The sequence below is a fragment of the Tamandua tetradactyla genome, chromosome 5 (assembly GCF_023851605.1).
Source record: "Tamandua tetradactyla isolate mTamTet1 chromosome 5, mTamTet1.pri, whole genome shotgun sequence".
Classification (NCBI taxonomy): domain Eukaryota; kingdom Metazoa; phylum Chordata; class Mammalia; order Pilosa; family Myrmecophagidae; genus Tamandua; species Tamandua tetradactyla.
In genome coordinates this window covers 57,004,758-57,026,895 of record NC_135331.1, presented here as the reverse complement: position 1 = coordinate 57,026,895, position 22,138 = coordinate 57,004,758, and the positions used below count along the sequence as shown (strand labels likewise).

Genomic DNA, 22,138 nt, shown 5'->3' with positions numbered 1-22,138 from the left:
TATTAACACTTACCTTTTCTTTATCTTTTTGAAGTTGTTTCTCAAGTTTTTTGGCTTTACTTGTAGCATGTTTTAATTTTTCCCTAACTTGAACATCTTCCAAATCTAACTGTGTAAATTTTTGTTTGTTCTCCTCAATAAATGTTGTAATTTTATTCAGTTTCCTAGCAAAGCAAGAAAATTAGTAGCCATTACTTTTGATATTCAGCTATATTAGAGCCATGTTACATACCCTGCCTAGAATATTCTTTATATTTTGAAGGTCTTATAAGAAGGATCCTAGATCTCTCCTCATTTCAAGCCAATTTCCTCTCCTAATACTTAGAGATGGTATTAAGGTTTTGTGATTATGAGCGTTACTCTGCCCTTCTAAGGTGGATGGGAAATACTGTATTTTCCAGTGACCACTATATCTAGGTATACAAGCAGTTTCCCTTGAGACAAATAAAAATGATTTTAAGGAATAAAAAAGAAAATCACATATAGGTAAGGAGAGATATTGGTATCAATCAATATTGTTACAGAGTAGGGTCACCACAAAATAAAATCTATTTAGAATAATCCAAATTTTACCTCTGAATTTTATTTGTGGTCTATTTATTCTTAATAACCTGTCATGTCAAATGCTTAGTTTCGATTTGATGTTTGCTACTGTGTTCTGCCACCAGGGGTAGCAGTCTCCATTATTTTACAACTCCAGAGTTTGGCATTCAATCAGTAATAATGATGAATTGAATGTAAGGTAATAAACGTTTTTCCTCCTAAAAGGAGACCATTTTATATCCTGGCAAATACAATATACTGGCAGCAAGTTTATATAGAGACACAAATACATAATAAAATGAACTGAATCCAAATTCTTTCAGTATTTTCCCCAAAATTACTTCTCTACATCTTTTACAGCTTTACTCTTAGCTTTCATTTCATTTGACAGTATGTTGCTCTTTGCATTAATTTCTTTGGTGTCTTCATGAATTTTTTCCTTTTGTGTTTCCATTGCAGCAATTCGTTTCTGTAGATCATAACTGTAGGGGAGAAAAAGAAAATGGGGATACCAAAACGCCATTTTAAAAACTGTGTAACTATTTTAAGTAAAATCAGCCGTTTCTAAAGTATTCTTTTTAAAAAATATGAAATATTTTATTTTTTATATGAAAAGCAATTAACAGACTTAACAGTCAATTTACAATAACCTAGACTACTGAGGGGGAAAAAATGTAGTTTAGGCTAGAATTAGGAACAAAATGGGTACAATGCAAACAAATAAAATGGGACCTATCACATGAATTAAAAAAAAATGTATCTGAAATTATTAAGTACAGTACTACTTGTGAACCTACCTTCCAATTTAGATTAGAATACCAAAAAGGCAATTCAGTGCTACTGTAAATAACCCTAATTCAATAAATTCATTACATAAACAATTTTTAGAATATTTTCCTCTTCAGTCTTCATATTTTTCTAACATAGGAAAAGAGAAGGGTTTTGATTTAATGGTCACAAATGAATATAAAATTTATAAATTAAGGTACTTACATGTAATACTGACAAACATGATTCTTTTTCTTGAATATTTCATTTTCCAAGGTAAGAAATTCAATGGCTATGTTTTTCTCTCCTTCTAGGGCATCCTTCTCTTTTTCTACCATCTTAACTCTGTTTAACTACAAAAATAAAAAATTTAACATACAGTTTGTATGTACAATGTGATTTAAAATATGCCAACAGAAGATAAAAACAAATTATATTAACAGAATGCTATTTAAATGTTGCCAATAATAAAAATATAAAATTAATCTAAAATAGTAAACATTCCTTGAATAACAATGATCTAATATAACTTGAATATTTGACCCAGTAAACCAAGCATTTTGATTTTCAACAAGGTAACAGAAAATTCACCTTCTCTCCTCTGTGTTCATTTAATATTTCAACTCTCCGACACAAGACTTTAATAGGTTCATTTAGTCGTCCACAGCCAATTATATCTTCTAAATATTCAAGCATACCCTCATCATGTTCAGTTTGGCCTTTTGGTTTCATCATAGCGATTTGTTCAACTTCACCCTTTAAAAAAAGTCATATTTCATACTCGATCTGTTTAGCTAAATCAATCTCAAATGAAAACTAGAAGCAGTCGATTAACAAACCCAACAGCAATTAACTGATGTATATCAAGTAGTGTAAAGAGATTAAAAATCAATAAATTCTCAAAATTTGCTACTAAGTAAAATTCAGCAAGCTTTTCATATCCAAAATTCAATTACTGTGACATTACCAATTCTTGATAACAACATTAGAACTCCTGCTCTAAATGAGAATTTTCAAAAAGACCCTTGATGGTTAAATTATAATTGCAACACTCTCCCAAGGTAATGTGTATTACGAAACCTTCTTTGCAAACTTGCTGTTATGAGTTCCTCAAGAAACACAAGGTTTCATAGAGATGTCTTAAGTGCAATGTTCTCGGTTTTTTAAAAAAAGAGCCTTAAAGGGAAATTAATTATTTCTCACAGTAATAAAAGAAATGCCACTGCCTGCCTTGACTAGAGAGAACTAATGAATGGTACATATGACACTGGGAAAATTGTGCTGGCAATAATTAATATAACAACTTTGAACTGCAATTAAAATCTTAGATTAACTTTGGACATATGTATTTATACAGTTTAATTACAAAGTTCACACAGGTTATGTAAAAAAAAATCAAAACACAAAAATAATTATCTGTAACCTTTAGGGCTGTCTGCCAGAGAGCTATTTGGTATGATGGGTAAAGAGAAATTTCGCCTCAGCATGCTCAGGCAAAATGCTGTTACTGAATTTCACAGAAGTAGCCTGCTTATACTCTTTACTATTACAACAAAAAAGGACAGGAAAGTAGAAAAAAAACCCCTCTATTTTTAACAAAATATCTAGCATGAAGAAAGTCAAAAAATCTACTTGTTGAAAGCCAATTTTTTAACACATCATTATTTTTCTGTATTGACAAGCCACTGGCACATATGATCTTCAAATATAAAGTGAAATGTTATTCAAAAAGCTTAGTTTTTAATTTCTCCATAAATCTCAATGCATTATGTATGAATCAATGTAAACTAAACTAAGCTTAAAAAAAAGTAAGTAGAGAATTTTATTCTGCTTTCAATTATCACGTTACCAAATATTTGTAGCATTTAAGTTTTAGGTAGATGAAGCCTGGAAGAAAACTCTTAGTCACCGAAGAAGAGTCAGCTTCAACTTGAGTAGGGTTTATCAACAGCAAGTGGCACTACTGATTGACATATTAACCTGGACATTCTTTGTTGCGGGGCGCTGACCTAATCATTTAAAGATGTTCAGGCAGCATTTTATTATCTGCCCACCAGATGCCAATAGTTCCCCAACTAGTTGCAACAACTAAACATATCTGTAGACATTGCCCTACGTCCCGAGGAAGTGTGGTGTTAGTGCAAAGTTGCCCTATTTGAGAACCACTAATCTAGATAATCTTTTGGTCATCCAAAAATAACACCCGACAGTTGATTTCTAATACACTATCTAATTCAATTTGAATATCTGAACAGCTAGTTTAAGATGAACAAAATGCTATGCTGAGAGAACTTATATATCTGAATCAAACAGCCATAGGTAGTATTTAAGAATATATTTTCAAACCAAAACTTAAGATTCAGTGTAGAGTTTACACTGTCAAAATATTCTTAGAAGTCTATTTTTCCTGGTCAAATTCTTTCAAGAAAAAATGGAGTACAGGTATTAGGAGCTGTCAAAACTTGAGCAAAGCTTAATATTTGTTTGTTTTAGGCAATTAAAATAAAGGATATACAGCCTTTCATTTTAACAACGTTGTCCAGTTGCGGGAAATAAAAATTAAAAGAGAAAGACAAAAGTTTATTAATTAGAGAAGTTCCATCTCAAGTACCATATAATATCCCGTTTTATTCAGTGTACCACCAACATACCTTTCCTGACTTTCCTAGAAAAGATTCTTACAATTATTTACTCTAGATAATGCACTACTACGTGGATCACTATATGATGCAGCATTTATTTCTTCACCAGTTATTGTAGTATCAGATTACCACTATCTTAATTATTACCATATTGGAACACCTAGGCGTTTACTTGTCCTTTGACTATCAGAACTGCTATGGTATTTCAATGACAACTCGGGGCTTCTCTTATGGTTCTGTTTCTTGCTACTTTTTGCTTGCCCTACTAGCGGCTACTATTTGCTTTCTTCCTTCTTTTTCCATTTTATGCTCTCTATATGTAAGTCTGTGACTAGAGGATCACTTGTTATTTTTTCAGGAAACATATCTACTTCATGTGAAATTCTGAAACGTTTTAATTTAGGGTAACAATAAACTCAAGACATTTCAGAAACAACAATTAAAAAGCATCAATAAATTTATAATCATCTTTCCATAGTCAGGCTTCTAATCACAAATTGTAGTAGCATGACAAAAATGTTTCCAAGTTTCTATAACACTAGCCTCTGAAGCTGGCTAAGTTCCATAGGTTCCCACGCTATCTCTACTTCTTTGGCTTCAACCCTACCAAATAAGGTTTTAAACTTTCTACTGCTAATTATGATGAACTTCTATGTTTTAAGATACATCCACACTATTACCAGGAACATTAAAGCAATTGTGCAAAATATTGACTTGTTTTTTATGAGTAACACAAAACTCACAAACGTGCCTCAAGAGAACATTTACAATACCAAGATCTTAAATCTTAACTTAATGAAGGCTATGTTAGGATGCAAACCAGGATACTCTCTTATACACATTCTTGATGACCTAATTTACAAGAATACATCGTTAAAAAAATCTCAGACGAATGAACAGTTACGATATCTTTTATCCTAACTGAAATGGAATACAAATTTTGGTAAGCATGAACCAGAGGATATTAATATATTGTTAAGCTATAATAAAACCATTCCCCTAACTACCTCCAAGATTTTAAGTTGAATATGAATGCTTACATCAAAATTTAAATGGCCCAAAACCCCAATAAACATCATTGCTGTTAACTCTTAAATACACCTAGGGCTCAAACTGAGACTCTACAAAAGTTTCACGCACTAAATTTGCTTTCCTGGAACCAATAATTTCCAGAGGGTTCCTAGGCCAAATAAATCCTGAAACCCAAAGGGATCAGCCTCTCTAAGATTATCAACTAATTACATTCTGAAAAAGTCGGAACGGGCACTGCCTAAAGATCCCTATAGATTGGGAGAAGGATCAAAGGAGAAGGAGTCATCATAACAGAGAAAATAGGATTTAATAAATGAGTACGACTGCTGAATTACTACACTGATATTTCATATAGCTGCCAGTGTTTTGGAGCAGCTAGATGGAAAAATTTGAAATAGTGGACTAGTAACCCATAACAAACTGAAATCTGTTCTGTAACTACTTGTTGAAGCCTACTTTGAAAATTATGCCTTTTCTTTCTTTTCTTTATGTTGTATTTTACAATAAAAAACATTAAAAAAATGAAATGACCCAACAAGTGGAAGATGGTAGAATGGGAAGCTCCAAGAACTAGTCCCTATAACCAAGATAATGAATGGACTGGTGGGAGCTATCTGAATCAACTACTTTGAAACTCCAGAGTCTAATGGAACACTGCGCAGCATCTAAGGAAGAACTGGAGGTAGAGACTGCTAAAAATAACAGTGAATACCCTCCTTGAAGTAGCTACCATCGCCTACTCCCTAGCCTTGTGGCAGGTTGCTGTGGAGAGTGGTGCAAGCTGCTTAATTGCAAGGGTGAGATGTGTATACCTAGTCCTCCAAAATCTGGGTGTGTATGCTTTGATTGCTGATCACTACCTTAGATTAGCTGCTTCAGATTGCTGGAGGCAAAGTCTGAGGGTAGTCATCTTTCCAACCTCACCCAGGCAAAAGTGGCAGAGAAGTCTTAAAGACAGTACTTGTCCTCAAAACTACAGAAAACAGTTAAAAGGCTGCAGTACCAAATCAAGAAAACAAAACTTCGAAAGCCATAGAAGCTCTGGTGCCCTTGCTGACCCTTCCCTAACCTCTGTTGAAATACAATGCAGTTAGTCTGAATCCACTGTGGGTCCTTGTTGGTGTTCTAGTGGGAGCAGAGTAAGCCCTATGTACATGCTGGGATGCCAACCAATCAGAGGGAAACTTGAAAGACTAGGCTAGGAAACTCCTCTCTGGCTCCCCTTCCAAAATTTGCCCTCCAGGCAGAAGCAGCTCTGGACAGCAGAACGCAGTATAAGAAATAATTAAGTCTAGGCAGCTTGGGTCAAAGGCATATCTGCTTGAAGTCATAAAAGAGAGCACATAGGAGAAGGAGAAATAGAAATTTCATAGGAACTAGAGGGGCACTTGAATTCCTGTGAACAGACGAACTGCTAAGGCCATAGTAAGTACAAGCCCAGGAAAAGACACAGGTTCAAAATAAAAAGGGATGACCCTGCAATTCACATTCATTTTCTGGCTGATCTTGATAGGAGGGCTAAATTCTGAAGTTCAGTACCAGCAAACACACAGAGCCCATTTGCAAAGATTGAGAGATGCTTTTTGTGTTGGTTTGTCTGGGTTTGTAAGTTCCTGGCACTCAAGGAAATCTGTCACAATAATTGGACACAAATTAAGAAATCAGACAGTTCAGAGTCTGATTAAGAGTTAACACTTAAAAATATTAAAATGTATAGTGTGCAAAAAAGATTACTAGTCAAACAAAGAAAAAAAATGATGGCCTATTAAAAAGAGGATAAAAATCCAGAAAACACAAACAAAGAAGACCAGACTGGAAATACCCAACAAAAACTTTAAAAAAGACCTTAAAAATACTCAAGGACATAAAAGAATATATAGAGAAAGAACAGAAGAAAAACAATGAATGAGCAAAGAGAGTCTTAGTGTAGAGACAGAAATTTTAAAAAGGAACCAAACAGAAATAGAGTTGAACCTCATGATAACTGAAATGAAAAATTCCCAAGAAGTTTTAGAAGCAAACTGGAGTTGGCAGAAGAAAGCATCAGCAAACCTGAAGATGAGACAATGGAAATGAGTCAGGCTGAAGAGCAGAAAGAAAAAGGAATTATAAAGAGCAGAAAAAGCCTAAGAGACCCATGGAACAGCACCAAGCATAACAACATACATATTAGGGAAGTCTCGGGAGAAAAGGGCAGAAGGATGACACAGAGAAACAATGACAGATAACTTCCCAAACTTACAAAAGATGTGAATATGCACATTCAAGAAGCCCAGAGAATACCAAACAGGATAAACACAAAGAAAACTACACCCATCATATCTTGATCACACCATCAAATGCAAAGGACAAGAAGAAAGTTCTGAAAGCTGCAAGAAAAAATGCAATGTGTTAAACAGAGGGAGTTCCAAATAGATTGAGTGCTGATTTCTCATCAGAAACCACAGAGGGAGAAGGCAGTGGTAGATTGAAACACTTAAAGTACTGAAGAAAAACAACTGCCAGTCAAGGATTTTATACCCAGTGAAACTCACTCTCAAAAACGAGGGATTTGCTTCCCAGGGTCTGCCCATGCAAAAAAAAAAAAGAGGGAGATTAATTTAATATATTCCCAAATAAACAAAAGCTGAGGAAGTTCATCACAACTAGGCCTACCCTATAAGTAATGCTAAAGAAAGTCCTTCAGAATGAAAGGAAAAAAGGCAGTGGTTCAAGGCGGCACTAGAAATAATAACCAGCAGTAAAGGTAACCATTTGGTTAACTATAAATGCCAGTACTGCCGAACTGTATTTTTGGTATGTAATTCCAAATCTTACTTCTTACATGTGCTATAATGCAAATGCAAAAAGTAATGATAACTCTATGGTTTGACACACACAGTATACAAAGATATAAATGGTAAAAAGTAAAAAAAAAAAGTGGGGGTTGGAGGGTTATAGGAAGAGTATATATGTATGCTATTTAAGTCAAGTTGCCATCAAACTAAATATGATTGCCATATATTTAGGATGCTAAATTCAAATGTCATGGTAACCAAAGGAAAATAAATGAAATATTTCCATATAGAACTGAGAAGACACTTGATATGGTGTAACACAAAAAAAATCAAATATATATAGAAGTAGGCATTAATGTAAAAACAAAAGGACAAAAAAAAAGTATAAGACTTACTATATACTGATAAGGGGGTCAATTCAACAAGATACAATAGTTATAATTATGTATGCACCTAAAGGTATAGCAGTGAAGACTACAGGAGACTATAATGGATAGGACATCTAGACAGAAGATCTGTTAAAAAATAGCAGAATGGAATGATACAATAAACTGAGTAGACTTAACAAGAATATATAGAACACTTTGCTTACAGAAGCAGAATTCACATGGGTGATTCTCCAGAATAGTCCACATATCAGGTCACAAAACAAATCTCAAAAAATTCAAATCAGATAACGTTATCTTCTCTGACTATAATGGAATGACACTGGAAATAATGAGCAGGAGACCAAAAAAATTCAAATACATGGAAACACAACATACCAAAATATTTATGATACAGCAAAAGCAGTGAAGGGAAATGTATAACTCTTAATGCTTATGTCAAAAAGGAAGAAATATCTCAAATCAGACACTTGATTTCACAACTGGAGGAACTAGAAAAGGAAGTGCAAGCTAAACCCAAAGCAAGCAGAAAGAAATAAAGATTAGAGGAAAAATGAAAATGAGAATAAAAAACAAAACAAAACAGAATCAACAAAACCAAATGCTAGTTCCTTGAAAACATCAATAAAACTGACGAACCTTTAAGCCTGACTGCAAAAAAAATGAGGCCATAACTAAAATCAGAAACGAAAAGGGAGGCATTATTACTGAACCCACAGAAATAAAAAGGACTGTTAAGAGAACACTCTGAACAACTGTACACCAACAGATTAGATACACTAAATAAAACATGCAAATTACCTATACTCACTCATGAAGAAAGATCTCAATAGACAATAACATGTAAAGAGACTGAATCAGTAACCAAAATACTCTCAACAAAGAAAAAGCATAGGAACAGATGGCTTCACTGGAGAATTTTATCAAACACTCCGAGAATTAAAACCAATCTTGCTCAAACTTTCAAAAATTTGAAGAGAAAGAACCCTTTCAATTTATTCTAAAAGGCCAATTATCATTCTAATACCAAAGTCAGAGAAAGATACAAGAAAATTACAGACCAACATACTTGATGAATATAGATGTAAAAAACTTTCACAAACACTAGCAAACAGAATCCAACAGCATTTTAAAAGAATTACATAACATGATCATGTGGGATTTATTCCAGGAATGCAAGGATGGTTCAAAATAATAAAATTAATGTAATAACCACAGTAATAGAATGATGAGGAAAATGCACATGATCATGTCAACTGACCAGAAAAGGAATTCGACCCTGTCTTGATAGAAAAACTTAGAAACTTGGAATACAAGGAAATAATAAAGAGCATATATGAAAAACCCACAGTTAACATCATAGCCAGGGTTGAAAGACGTAAAACTTCCCCTCTAAGATTAGGAATAAGATGATATCTACTGCACCACTGTTTTTCAACATTGTACTGGAAGTTCTAGCCAGAGTGATTAGGCAAAAAAGAAATAAAACACATCCAAACTGGGAAGGAAGAAGTGAGACATTTCCTATTTGCAGATATGACCTTAAATAAAGAAAATCCAAAAAAACTACAACAAAGCTACTAGAGGCAATAAACAAATTCAGCAATGTGGTGGGGTACATAATCAACATGCAAAAACCAGAAGTGTTTTTCTACACTAATACTGAACAATCTGAAAAGGAAATCAAGAAATAAAAATTCTATTTACAATAGCAACAAAAAAAAGCAAATATCTAGCAATAACTGTAACCAAGTCCGCATAGGACTTATTGATGGAAAACTACAAAACAATGCTAAAAGAAATCAAAGGCCTAAATAAATGGAAGAATATTCCATGCTCATGGATTGCAAGACTAAATGCTGCCAAGATATCAATTTGACAAAGTGATTTACAGGTTTGACAGAATCCCAATCAAAATTCTAATCTTTCTTTGCAGAAATGGAAAAGCCAACCATCAAATTTATAGACAAATTTATCTTAAAACAAAACAAAGTTGGAGGATTCAGACATCGTGATCTTAAAATAAAAAATTAGAAAGCTACAGTAACCAAAACTGCACTGTGCTGGTATAAAGACAGATACATAGACCAATGGAATGAAATTAAGAGTTAAACTCTCATACATGTGGCCAACTAATTTTTGACCCAGGTATCAAGTCCATTCAATTGGGAAAGAATAATCTCTTCAACAAATGCTTCTGGGAAAACTGGATGTCCAGGGACTCAGCATCAAGGGATTGAGAAAATCCTCTCGACAAAAGGGGGAAGAGTGAAATGAGACCACGTGCCAACGGCTGAGATTCCAAACAGAGTGGAGAGGTTATCCTGGAGGTTACTCTTTCGCATTAAGTAGATATCACCTTGTTATTCAAGAGGAAATGGAGAGGCTGGAGGGAACTGCCTGAAAATGTAGAGCTGTGTTTCAGTAGCCATGTTTCTTGATGATTACTGTATAATGGTGTAGCTTTCACAGCATGACTGTGAAAACCTTGTGTCTTATGCTCCTTTTATCTACCTTGTCAACAGATGAGTAAAACATATGGAATAAAAATAAATAATGGGGGGACAAATGTTAAAATAAATTTAGTTTGAAATGCTAGTGATCAGTGAAAGGGAGGAGTAAGGGGTATGGTGTTGTATGGTTTTTTTTCTGTTTTTGTTTTATTTTTCTGTCTTTTATTTCTTTTTCTGAATTGATGCAAATGTTCTAAGAAATGATCATGATGATGAATATGCAACTATATGATGATATTGTGAATTACTGATTATATATGTAGAATGGAATGATCATATATTAAGAACGTTTGTGTTTCTTTCCTGTAATTTTTTTAAAATAAAAAAAATAAAAAAAAAAACCCTGGATATCCATATGCAAAAGAATTAAGGTAGACCTACACCTCACACCATATACAAAATTCTACTCAAAACAGATCTAAGACCTAAGTACAAGTACCAGAAGAATAAACTTCTTAGAAGAAAACATAGGGAAGCATCTTCAAGACCTTGTGTCAGGCAATGATTTCTTAGTCTTTATACTCAAAGCTCTAGCAACAACAACAAAAAAGATAAATGAAAAACTTTTAAGCAAAGGAGTTTATCATGAAAATAAAAAGACAAACTCCATAATGGGAGAAAATATTTGGAAAGTACATATCCAATAAAGGTTTAATATCCAGAGCATATAAAGAATTCCTAAAACTGAACAACAGAAAGACCAACCACCCAATTTAAAAATGGACCAAAGACTTGAATAGGGATTTTTCCTTCCAAGAAGACATATGAATGCTCCCCCACAAAATCACATGAACAGATGCCCAAAATCATTAGTAAATCAAAACCACAATGAGCTACCATTTCAAATGCCCTAAAATGCCTATTATTTTAAAAAATAATAACAATTGTTGGAGAGGATATGGAGAAATAGGAACACTTAATCACTGTTGGTAGGAATATAAAATGGTAGAGGTGTTATGGCAATTCCTCACTAAGTAAAGTATGGAATTACCACTGGAGTCACCAATCACAGATTTAGGTATATATCCCAAAAGAATTCAAAGCAGGGACTTGAAGAGATTTTTGAATACCTGTGTTCATAGTGGTATTATTTACAACTGCCAAAGGAAGCAACCCAAATGTCCATCAATTGATGAATGGATAAACAAATGATATACACATACAGTGGAATATTATTCAGCTGTGAAAAGAAATTAAGTTCTGATATACACAACATGAACCTTGAAGACATCATATTGAGTGAAATAAGCCAGACACCAAAGGACAAATATTGTATGATCTCACTGATACAAAATAATTAGAATAAGCAAACTCATAAAATCAGCATCTAGAATTTAGGTTACCAGAAGATGGGGTAGGGAAATGGGAATTAAGGTTTAAGATGCATTTGGTAATGAATGGTGGGGACCGTAGCACAATCCTGTGAATGTAATTGACGGCAGTGAATTATATATTTGCATGTAAAGGGGGAAACTTTAGGTTATTAGAATAAAAATTAAAAAAAAAAACAAAACCCCAAAACAGAACGCCACAGCAATATACTATATAAATAGTGAATCTTAATGTCAATTATGGCCTATAGTTTATAGTACAATTATAAAAATATTCTCTCATAAATTTACAAAAGGTATCACATAATGCAAAATGTTAATAATGGGAGTGAGTATATGGGAACTCTATTTTCTGCATGTTTTTTGTATAAACCTATAACTTAATAAAAATATATTTTAAAAAATGGCCTAGAATTGCTGGGCTTCCAATTTTTATTTTATTTCAATAGTCTTTTTATTTCCTTTATTTTCCCCAGCTTATAAGTTACTTAATTGTTCCTTACCATCAATATATCTTCCTCTAATGAAATTTCCTCTATTTTGCTTTTTATGAGCTACCAGAGTTCAAGAAACAAGTGCAGAAGTAATAGAACAATGCTTTTGTGGGCAGGTTTCCTAATATCTACTTTGTTGCATATAGAGGCAGCTTCCTATTTTCTTTCATTGTCAAGGTATCAGATATCTTAGATAATCGAGGTATTATTTACAAAGTTAAAAATTTCTTTTGATATCATAGTACACATTCAGTATTTCTACAGACTGTAAGGTCAGAATCCAAACAATCCTATGCCATGTCAAGCTGCTATTTAGAAGCATACTGGGAGAACAGAAGGAAAAAAAACAAATAGGCAAAAGTCAGGAGCTAGGTTAATCCAATTGCCAAATTACTAAACATTAAAAGAATCCATTTTTGTCTTAAATTTTAAATTAGATATGAAGATAAAAAGTGTATGAAATTGAAAACTTTGACAAAACTGAAGTTGTACTAGTAGTTGTGGCTTTCTAGGAGTGTTTATACAAACATTCCTGAAACAAGCAGTGAATGCAGTAACTCTGAAGTGTAATAAAAGTGTTAAGGTCACCATTCATATGCTGAATGGTGCAAAGGCATCAACATCAATTAAAAACATAGTTACACATGAAATGCCATTCAGAATGAATAAAATTCTACTTGTTTGGACAAACTGTTTATTACCACAATGTAACAAAGGCCTCCAAATAAGATGTGTGTGTGTGTGTGTAGATATATATATATATATATATATATATATAATATGCAAAACAATGGCCAATTATAACCTAAAATTTTTGAAGGCACGTATAAATGCCTGCAAGAGCAAGAAACAGGGTTTAACTGTCCTCACTTAACTTAAAACATTTCAGCACAGTGCCTCATTAGGTGTTTATTTAAATGGTTGAGATTCCAGCAATGCTAGTTGAAAAACGTACTAAACCAATAAATAGAAAAACACTGTAAAAAATTTTAACCTTGTAGACTTCTAAAATGTGGTGTTTTTATTTTGAGAATAAATTTTTACTTTTACTAAATTTAGATTACTTTTACTGTAAATTACTACTCTGATCAAGCAGTCCATGTATTTTATTCAAATCCCTCGGATGGAGACAATATGTTTCCAAGTTTCTAGCCTCTCAGAATAAGGCTACATAAATTTTATTCATTGGAGAGAAGATAATAAAACCACATTCTTACCTTCAAGTGCAAGATTATAAGAAATTAAATAAAAACTCATAGAAACAACTAACTCTCTTAAACTTTTAATAGGATACCATTAGTTCTACCTAACCCAACTCATTTTTTCTTTGTACCAGGTGAGTCCCTAAGGCTCTTAGCTATACAGTTAATGGAATTGAATCTGTTAACTTGGAAAGTTTAAGTTGGTATTATTTAGAATTGTTCTAACAATTTAATTGCTATGATCATATAAAAAGGTTCAGATTACTATGAGAAATGGCTTGAGCATTTTCTAGGTATTTCAGAAACATTTAATAAAGCTGACAATTTACAAATTATTCTTATTTACTTCTTTAGGAAGCTATTACTTTATTAGCTTCCTTTATATATTACATGAGGGAGTCTGCATCCCCAATAACATTATTCTTAGATAGGTTAAAATGCACTTTATTTCAATCAATTTTTGCACAAATACAAAAACCTTGTCTGATTATCTCAGAAGAATAAAGAAATAGCAAAGAATAAGCAAAAGATTTTTGTAAAATAGGCTTCACAATCAAATTTAGCATCATAAAGGGATCTAACTTTTAATCCATAATTAAACATACCATCCCAGATAGAAAAGTTTATAAAATAAGTTTGATTTAAAACAAACACAAAATACCAAGTTTTAATTCTGCATTTATAAATTAAAATCTTGTTTAGAAATGTATCTCCAGCCCATTTCCCAATATTTATTTTTAAGTATGTTTGGTTCACAGAAGTACTACCATAGTACTATACCTGGTTACAAAAGTTATTTATACAGAATGCTATTGGTATATGTACTACATGTCTAAAAATGGTATTGTCTTTCTAAATAGTTGAACAATTAAGCATAAGAGGAAGTAGAGAATAACATTTTATGAAGTTTGTTACTAGGAACAGTCATTCTCACAAGGCTTTTAATAACCAATCAAAATTCTGGACAATATTACCAGCTGGTTTTGCTTTTATAATTATGTTCTTTGTGATTCTGTATAGGCCCAGGAAAAGAAGAAGCCTCAAATCAAAAAGGAATTTTAAAATGTCTGAAAAAGGCATGATTTTATACTAAAAAAAAGAAAAAAATAATGAAGGTGAGGCACAGGGAAAAGATAAGGGACATTCTTACCAAGCTGTACAGGTAGAACATACCTAACTCAAAGAATACAGTGTTTCTAATAACAAGTAATACTAAGTACTTATTTTATTCACATCCCTTTTAAGACTTCAACAGTTGTGATACTTAAATGAAACACCAAAGTTACTTTCTGATCTACCAAAAGCAGCGATTCAAAACACCAATTCTAATAAACTTTTAATTTAGCATTCTAATAAGCGATAGATTAGTTACCTGCTGAGGTAAATATTTTGAATAACAGGTGTAGAGATTTTAATTTTTTTGCTATGTAATAATAGTAGGGATAAGAATAAGAACAAAAATAAAGGAAATAAAGGACAGACTATTAAAAGATAGTAAACTCATTTAAAATGTTATCTTGAAGGGAAATACAAATAGAATAGTTGCTATATCCCTGTCACACTAAAGCAGCACAATAATATTGGTGTTTAATATTTATTTCACTACGCCAATATTTACGTGCTGCTAGAGCGGAACAAGCATGTCAGTCTTTCCAAACATATGAACATCTAGATGATGAAAATAAAGTGTTTTGAATGAATTTCCTTAAATTTCTAGAGCAGCAAATAATGATTCGCATCTTGAATGTAGTATGTAAACCATGATGTGCTGCTACAGTACTTTAAGGCCTCAAAAATACAGGATTCATCCAATGGGGAAAAACCACAACCTTTATTGAAACAAACAAACAAAAAAGAGAACCTCTGAGATCTTTAATAAACTTACCTGTAAAATTAAAAATCTATTATGGTCCAAGTCAATTCCATGGCTTCGAAGAAGATTTCCAACATCTTTAAATGTTTTTTTTTTCCCACTTATGTGGTAGACAGAAGTATTATCTCTGTAGGCCGTTCTGGACACATAAAACTTACTGTTAGGAATAACTTCATAATCATCTCCTTCCTGTTTTGAGGAAAAACAAAACCAAAAACAATTGTTATTCTTAACTCACAGGTCCACTTCAAATTTCACTCATTTCATAGTGAAACTAATTCTATGGACTACAACATCAACTGAACATGTACACAACAAACTGGCAGTTCTCATAAATAACCTTGTTTAGCATAGAACTTTTCCAAGTTGTTTGGTCCCTTCCTCATAGATTATAAAACTCAAAAAGGCAAACTAATCTAAAATAACAATCCCTACCCCTTCCCCCCAAAAAACAAAAAAATGTGACTGAGATGAAAAAAAAGTTGCTGAAGGGGGACAAGAATCCCACCAAATCCAAAAGAAACACACCCAAAATATCAAATCATGTTGACAGATTATATCAAAAGTCAATTTAAAAAAGTTGAAGCAACAGATGATTCAAAGAAAAAGGAACAGGAGACACGGTTTTTTTTTGTTTTTTGGGAGAATGTACAATTAACTGAAAAAAAGTTAGAACTATATGCCACCTGATTTTTTAAAAAGCAAACCATTTTTTAAAAAAAACTAATTGCGAATCTTCTTTAATATTAAAACTTGCTTTCCCTTACTCTTAAAAAAAGCTATCATATAAAAAAAGTTACAGTTTTTAAAATTTACACAAGTCAAATGGAATAGCCAGTGGATTCAAATTTGATTTATTTGGCAATCTATTTTCCAACCCAAACTGCACAATAGAAAGCATTAAGAAACGAAATTAAAATAGATGTCTCTGTGATTTAATTAACGCCCTTCACCTAAAAAAAAAAAAAGGAAAAACAAAGCCCAGAAGCAAATCATCTCATTTTATTAAGTAATGAGTTTCCTATAGTTTTAGGCTTTCCTCAGCTGTTTCTGAGCCGTGAATTATCAGTTAACTATTAAACAGAAGGGGAGTGGGGAGTGGGTGGGTGGGAAACAATACAAACAGAACCATGTAAATAACCTAAATAGACATTTAACCCACAATTCTCTTTGTTTCTAAAAAACATGTTAGCGAACTTTTCCCCCATTTCAAAAGTCCTTAACAACAGTAGTTCTAACTGAAGCAAAGTTCTTTGCTATCACAAATACACAGGACCACTAATAACATTAAATTTAATGCGAACAGAAGTAATGGAGGGGTTAAAATTAGTTAACTTTCAAGTTTAGATAATTTATTCTAAAACAATAAAAGCATAACTTTAAAAAGAAATCCAAATTTATTAACAAAGGGATGCCTACTTGGCATCCAAGATGCTAAACTGATTAACATTTTATTTCAAAAAGGTAAGGATTACTATGAATTATTTATAATTCATTTCTTTGGCTAAGATTTTTAATACTTTTAATTTAATAGATACTATCATTCCCCACAAAACAAATATGATCATAGAGATAATCGTATCAGTTTATTTTCTGTATTAATTATACACTAATTTTAAAAAGCTTATTTAAGCCAACAATAATAAACTGTGTAATATATTTAAGTCCTTTGTGCTCCTTGCTTAAAGTTGCCAATAACTAAATGGTAAAAACCTTACCTTATCAATTATCTTTTGAAAATGAACTTCTACAGTACAACTCTGAATATCTTTATGTTCATCGGAATTATGTATTAGTACTGAAAGTTTTTTAGACCTTATTTTTTGCGCTCGATAACCAAACACAAAAAGCATAGAATCGATAACATTGGATTTCCCACTGCCATTTGGCCCAATAATACACGAAAAGCGCTGCATAAAAAGAACAGAAAAATTAAAGTGAAGTTTAAATGGTCATAGTAATACTCTTGATTTTTAAGCTGCTGAATTTACTTGCAGTAAAACAAGATGTAATCACCACTAGAAGATGACAGAATTATATTTTCTTACATTCAAAAACTTCAACATGTTAATATAACCATGTTCTAATTCTAACCCAGACTTTAACAAAAATTCATTCTCATAGTTAAAGAGAAAATACTCCAGACAAAAAAGTCACCCATTTTATTCAGTGAGGAAAACTTTATAGCTAAAGAGGTACCAAAAGCTAATTTCAGTTGTTAAAAGCACAGGAAACATAATTCCGATGTGTAAACGACACACACATATACATGTATATATCACCATGGCTGAAGATAAATACAATAGCTACGAAACTGAAAAATCTTGTAATAAAGATCTTACCTTACAATAATTACTTAAAATGGACAAATACCTTATGAAAAGGTCCCAGAATTTTTTCCCCAGCATAGGATTTGAAGTTCTGGTTTACAATATGAGTTATCATAAGCCGAGGAGCTCCAGCTTCATTGGTCATTGCTGGAGGTGGGGGAGGAGGGATAGCATTCAAAATCTCTTCTAAACTCCTATTATCAAGTTCCTCACTTGAGGTCTCTAAGTCAGGCAAAAGAAAAGGATAGGAAAAAAGCCTACATTAGTGCAATCAGTTAGGAGGACTACTGTCTACTGATCTCTGGAGGGATATTTGTGAAACCCAGGAATTTATGTTTCCCACCTAAATCTATTATTAAACCTAAACTCGCGACGAATGAGAATTTAATCTTTTCAGCTTGGTTTTATAAAAGGAGGAATTCTCGAAAGAAATGCCACCGGCCACAAAATTCTATGAGTCAAAATGCTACATCGTAAAGTTAATCTAGGAAATCCACAAGCCGATTCCCTCCTCTCCATTCTAAATAAGAGGTTAAATCCTAAAGCTCTACCAACTTTCCCCATGTCTTTGAGCTCCCAACCTTCACTATTTGGTGACACTGTCACAGGGGTTTCATAATGTCCATTTCCTGGAGTCAAAAAAAGCTACGGGTACTTCTGTGATGTAAATTATCCAGCTCTTCAAAAATAATTTAAGACTACTAAGGTTAGGGTCATTTCAACACATTCACGTAGTTGGGCTGATTCTATCTATAAAAAAGTACAAGTGGCGGACCCTGCCGATTTCCCTGAAAAAACAACAGAAAGATATTCCGACAACTCCAAAATACAAAAAACTCACAACCTAAGCCATTAAGTCGCATCTATCCCTCCTAGCACCGTTACACGGAAAGTGCGGGAGTGTGGGGTGTGGGTGGCGGTGTCTCACCTCTGAAACGGCCAGACGGCTTCCCAGACCCGCCCTAAAAGACCAACACCAGACTTTCACGCGCAAATCCTTCAGCCTCTCGCCGTGTCCAATACCCGGACCCCAGTGCACCTTCCTGCCGAATCGCGGCGGGCCCTCACCTGCGGCGGCCAGGGCTGGGCTCTCAGCGTGGCCGGGCGGCGGCTCAGACTCCGCATCGCTGCTGGCGCCGTCGGGGGACAGCGGCCGCTCCTCCTCTCTCCGCCGAGCGGTGGAGGGCTGGGTGCCTTTGCGCGGCATGGTCGCTGCACTGGGGGAGAGCCGGGGGCCGAGTCAGCCCGCGCGGGCAGCGGGACCGTGCCGCGCCCTGCTCACCCTCGCAGCGGGACCAGATTAGTTTCCACCGACTTACTGCCCGCCGGGTTCGGGAAAACCTCCGTCCACCCGCTTCCGAGAGCTCCGTTTTAAAACTCCGCTCAGAGAAAGCGGGTCCTGGGAGAAGAAGCCACAGAAATTTTAAATGGCAAGAAGGCAGGACGGCCGTTTTTTTTGTTTTAAACTAGACCTATGCAGGTGGGAAAACCAAGACGTGTAAGGGCGATACAACTACTCAGGAGTCTTTTTAAGACCCCCTCTCCGCCGCCCCAAGTATAAATACATAAGAAGATTCTCAAGTATTCCTAAACGAAGTAACCCCCATAGGCCGATATTTACCGATATTCCCACGCTCTCTGGGCTTGGGATGCTAGCACACTGACTTCTACAGGGAAGAGTTGGCAGTAGCCTCAAAGTTGCCCCGATATAACTCTTTCTAGACTAAAACTAACCCGCGACTCGCCTCCTACTTTCTCCTCTCCGCCATTTAGGTTTCGGCGCCGTTGACGGCCAGGGGGCTTCGAGGTCTTTTTTCCAGTCCGACCGGGAAGGGCGGCCGAAGACTGGGGTCGACAGGTAGCTCTTTTCAAATCTGACGCCGGCCGCGCCTGCCCGGCTCTGTTATTTTAGAGTAGCCGGCTTGTACCTGCGGGGTCGGCGGAGTCTCGGACTAAATAATAAATCAGGAAGTCACCACGGAAGCTCACAGTCGGTGATTTGAGTCTTGGGAGAAGAGAGAAGGGCAGGAGGACCGGGTAAGGGGAGAAGACCTTTCCTGGAAAGACCTGGATTTTTGAGAAGTGATCTGTGAGGCTTAGAGCCTTCGGGAGAAGCTTTAAGTAGCTCAGAGAAGAGGCGCTCGGGAGAAGCGCGCGGGAGCCCGGACCGCCCGGGCGCAGCCGAGGGGGGAGGGGTGACAGCGAGCGAAACCTCTCCGCGGCAACTGAAGTCCGTACTCAAGGCCTCTACTTTGCAGGCGCCGGCGGACTGGGCAGGAAGTAAGAGTCTGACAACCTGATCAGGAAAAGAAGCACTTTACCTTCAAGGCAGTCCACCTAGACCAGGGTTGGAAACGGTCGCGTAAACCCCCTCTCCTACCGGTGTTTCAGCTCCGGGTCCTTCACTCGAAAATGGCGCCTAAAATACAAACTCGAACGGAAATTCGTTACAAATGCGCGCAATGCTTTCTGGGATCCACTAATTTGAAAAAAAGTGCGGCGATTAACACCGCCATTTTCTGGTCGCTTCTGCGCCATAGCGGGGGGGCCTGAGGCGGTAGAGGACATCTTTATTAAGTCAAAGGAGACCGAGGGAATGTATATCCTGTGGCTTGCAGCAGCAGCACTATATTTAAAATAGTTTAAAAAACAGCCTGGTGAGTTTTGAAATAAAAATAACTAATTAGGGTTCCGCCCACAGCTGGAGGCGGAGCTTAGTCATTCAATATCGCCCCCTCAGGAGAGGGAGGGCTTGCTGAAGGGCGGGGTCTTGGGCCTGCTCGGATGACGCGCCGCGCGGAAGTATCGCGGGAAGGAGGGAAGGAGTGTTGCTGGGAGAAGTCACTATGGTGACGGGGATATCGGAAGGCTTCTTGGTAACTGGTCCCAGTTCTGTGAGAGCAATCGCCACTGCCTTCCTGCAACTTGAGGTAAATCTTTTCACGTCCAGACTTGGTGAGGAAAAGGGTTTGGAAGTCGTAGCCATCCCTTGATCATCCCCGCTTTGTCGGTATTGCGGTGTGAAGCATCGGTTATTTTCTCTCTCCCTGTAGGCATTGAGGCTCTGGGAGTAGTTTGGGATGCGAAGGAGGGAGCCCCGATTTTGGAGGAAGTAGAAAGACTACATGGAGAGGAGAGCCTGGATTAGTGAATGATCGTATGCTCCACATGTGAATAGCAAAACAGTGATTTTAGAATTATTGGTGTTAGGTCATTAGTGTCTAGTGAACGGGGGTTTCGGGCTTTAAAAATCATATTTTTAAAGGAAGAAACGATTTGTCGGTGTTATCTGGTTATCTTTAAGAATGCATTATCAATCCACAAGTATCTCTTAAGTGTTTACAATTAAGTGCACGTATACATTGCGCTGTACAAGACGTAATTAGGATTATTAAGCGAGTATGAAAATCTCTGTCCCCAGAGAACTTAGTTTTGCTTGTGAATTTTTGAACTTAGGTTTATGGACCTGGTAGTAGGTGATTTGGTTGCAGACGAGTTCATAATCCTCCAGAAATTCTATACAGAATTGTATGTGTGTGTGTGTACGTTTTTCTGGAGAGTCAGTTTTTTCGGGAACTTTCATCAGATTCTCAAATGTGGCAGAGATCCTCCATGATCTATTTTAAAACAATAACTTTTTGACCGCTGTGGTGAGCAGACTGTAGGTATTAAAGGGACTGGGAGGCCCTTTAGGAGGTTATTGCAGTAATTCTGGTATCAGATGATATCTTGGACCAGAGTCATAGCAGTAGCGGTGATGAAAAGTCATATATTTTAAAGATAAAGCCAATGAAAATTATTTTTACAAATTAAATATGGGATGTGAGAGGAGTCAATGATGAATCCAAGGTTTTTTTGCCTGTGCAACTGGAAAGATTCAGTTGCCATTTACTGAGATGTGTAAGGCTGTGGGAGGAGCAAAGTTGGAGGAAAGAATTAGACATTCTAATAAGTTATTCAAATAGAATGTCTGTTAGACATTCAATTAGAGTTGTCAAATAGCCAGTTAAGTGTAAAAATCGGGGGTTCAATGGAGATGTCTGAACTGGAGATAGAAATTTCAGAGTGTCACTATATAGTTAATATTTTAAAACTATATAAAGCCATGAACTGAGTGAGATTGCCATGGGAGTGAGTGTAAATACTGAGGAGTACAAGGACTAAGTCCACAGTTTAAGGTTGGGGATATTGGGAGAAATGGGCATTACTTTATTCCCTCTATATCTTTGTACAATCCCTTTCCCTCC

At 35.4% G+C, this 22,138-nt stretch overlaps 2 protein-coding genes across 14 annotated transcripts in view; one reads left to right on the top strand and one right to left on the bottom strand.

The window, feature by feature from the left end:
- Positions 1–20,467, bottom strand: part of SMC4 (structural maintenance of chromosomes 4) — a 41,524-nt gene extending 21,057 nt beyond the window's left edge. Inside the window, exons 1-12 of one of the 6 annotated variants that reach the window (XM_077160912.1) lie at positions 20,272–20,467; positions 20,104–20,187; positions 19,637–19,896; positions 19,211–19,290; positions 18,960–19,108; positions 17,935–18,113; positions 17,280–17,471; positions 15,574–15,750; positions 1,903–2,067; positions 1,537–1,664; positions 885–1,025; positions 14–164 (exon numbers count right to left, since the gene is read on the bottom strand). In XM_077160912.1, the coding sequence (XP_077017027.1) occupies positions 14–164; positions 885–1,025; positions 1,537–1,664; positions 1,903–2,067; positions 15,574–15,750; positions 17,280–17,471; positions 17,935–18,113; positions 18,960–19,098 (1,272 nt within the window). In that variant the 5' untranslated portion in view covers positions 19,099–19,108; positions 19,211–19,290; positions 19,637–19,896; positions 20,104–20,187; positions 20,272–20,467. Of the gene's footprint in view, positions 1–13; positions 165–884; positions 1,026–1,536; positions 1,665–1,902; positions 2,068–15,573; positions 15,751–17,279; positions 17,472–17,934; positions 18,114–18,959; positions 19,109–19,210; positions 19,291–19,625; positions 19,897–20,103; positions 20,188–20,212 lie in introns of all 6 variants that reach the window. The other 5 variants (XM_077160911.1, XM_077160910.1, XM_077160913.1 and 2 more) reach the window with 5 other exon arrangements.
- The window catches only part of IFT80 (intraflagellar transport 80), a 157,019-nt gene continuing 154,937 nt past the window's right edge, over positions 20,057–22,138 (top strand). For 4 of the 8 annotated variants that reach the window (XM_077160915.1, XM_077160917.1, XM_077160921.1 and 1 more), the window contains exon 1: positions 20,690–20,821. In XM_077160915.1, coding sequence (XP_077017030.1) covers positions 20,738–20,821 — 84 coding nt within the window. In that variant the 5' untranslated portion in view covers positions 20,690–20,737. Of the gene's footprint in view, positions 20,549–20,689; positions 20,822–22,138 lie in introns of those variants that run through there. The other 4 variants (XM_077160923.1, XM_077160918.1, XM_077160920.1 and 1 more) reach the window with 3 other exon arrangements.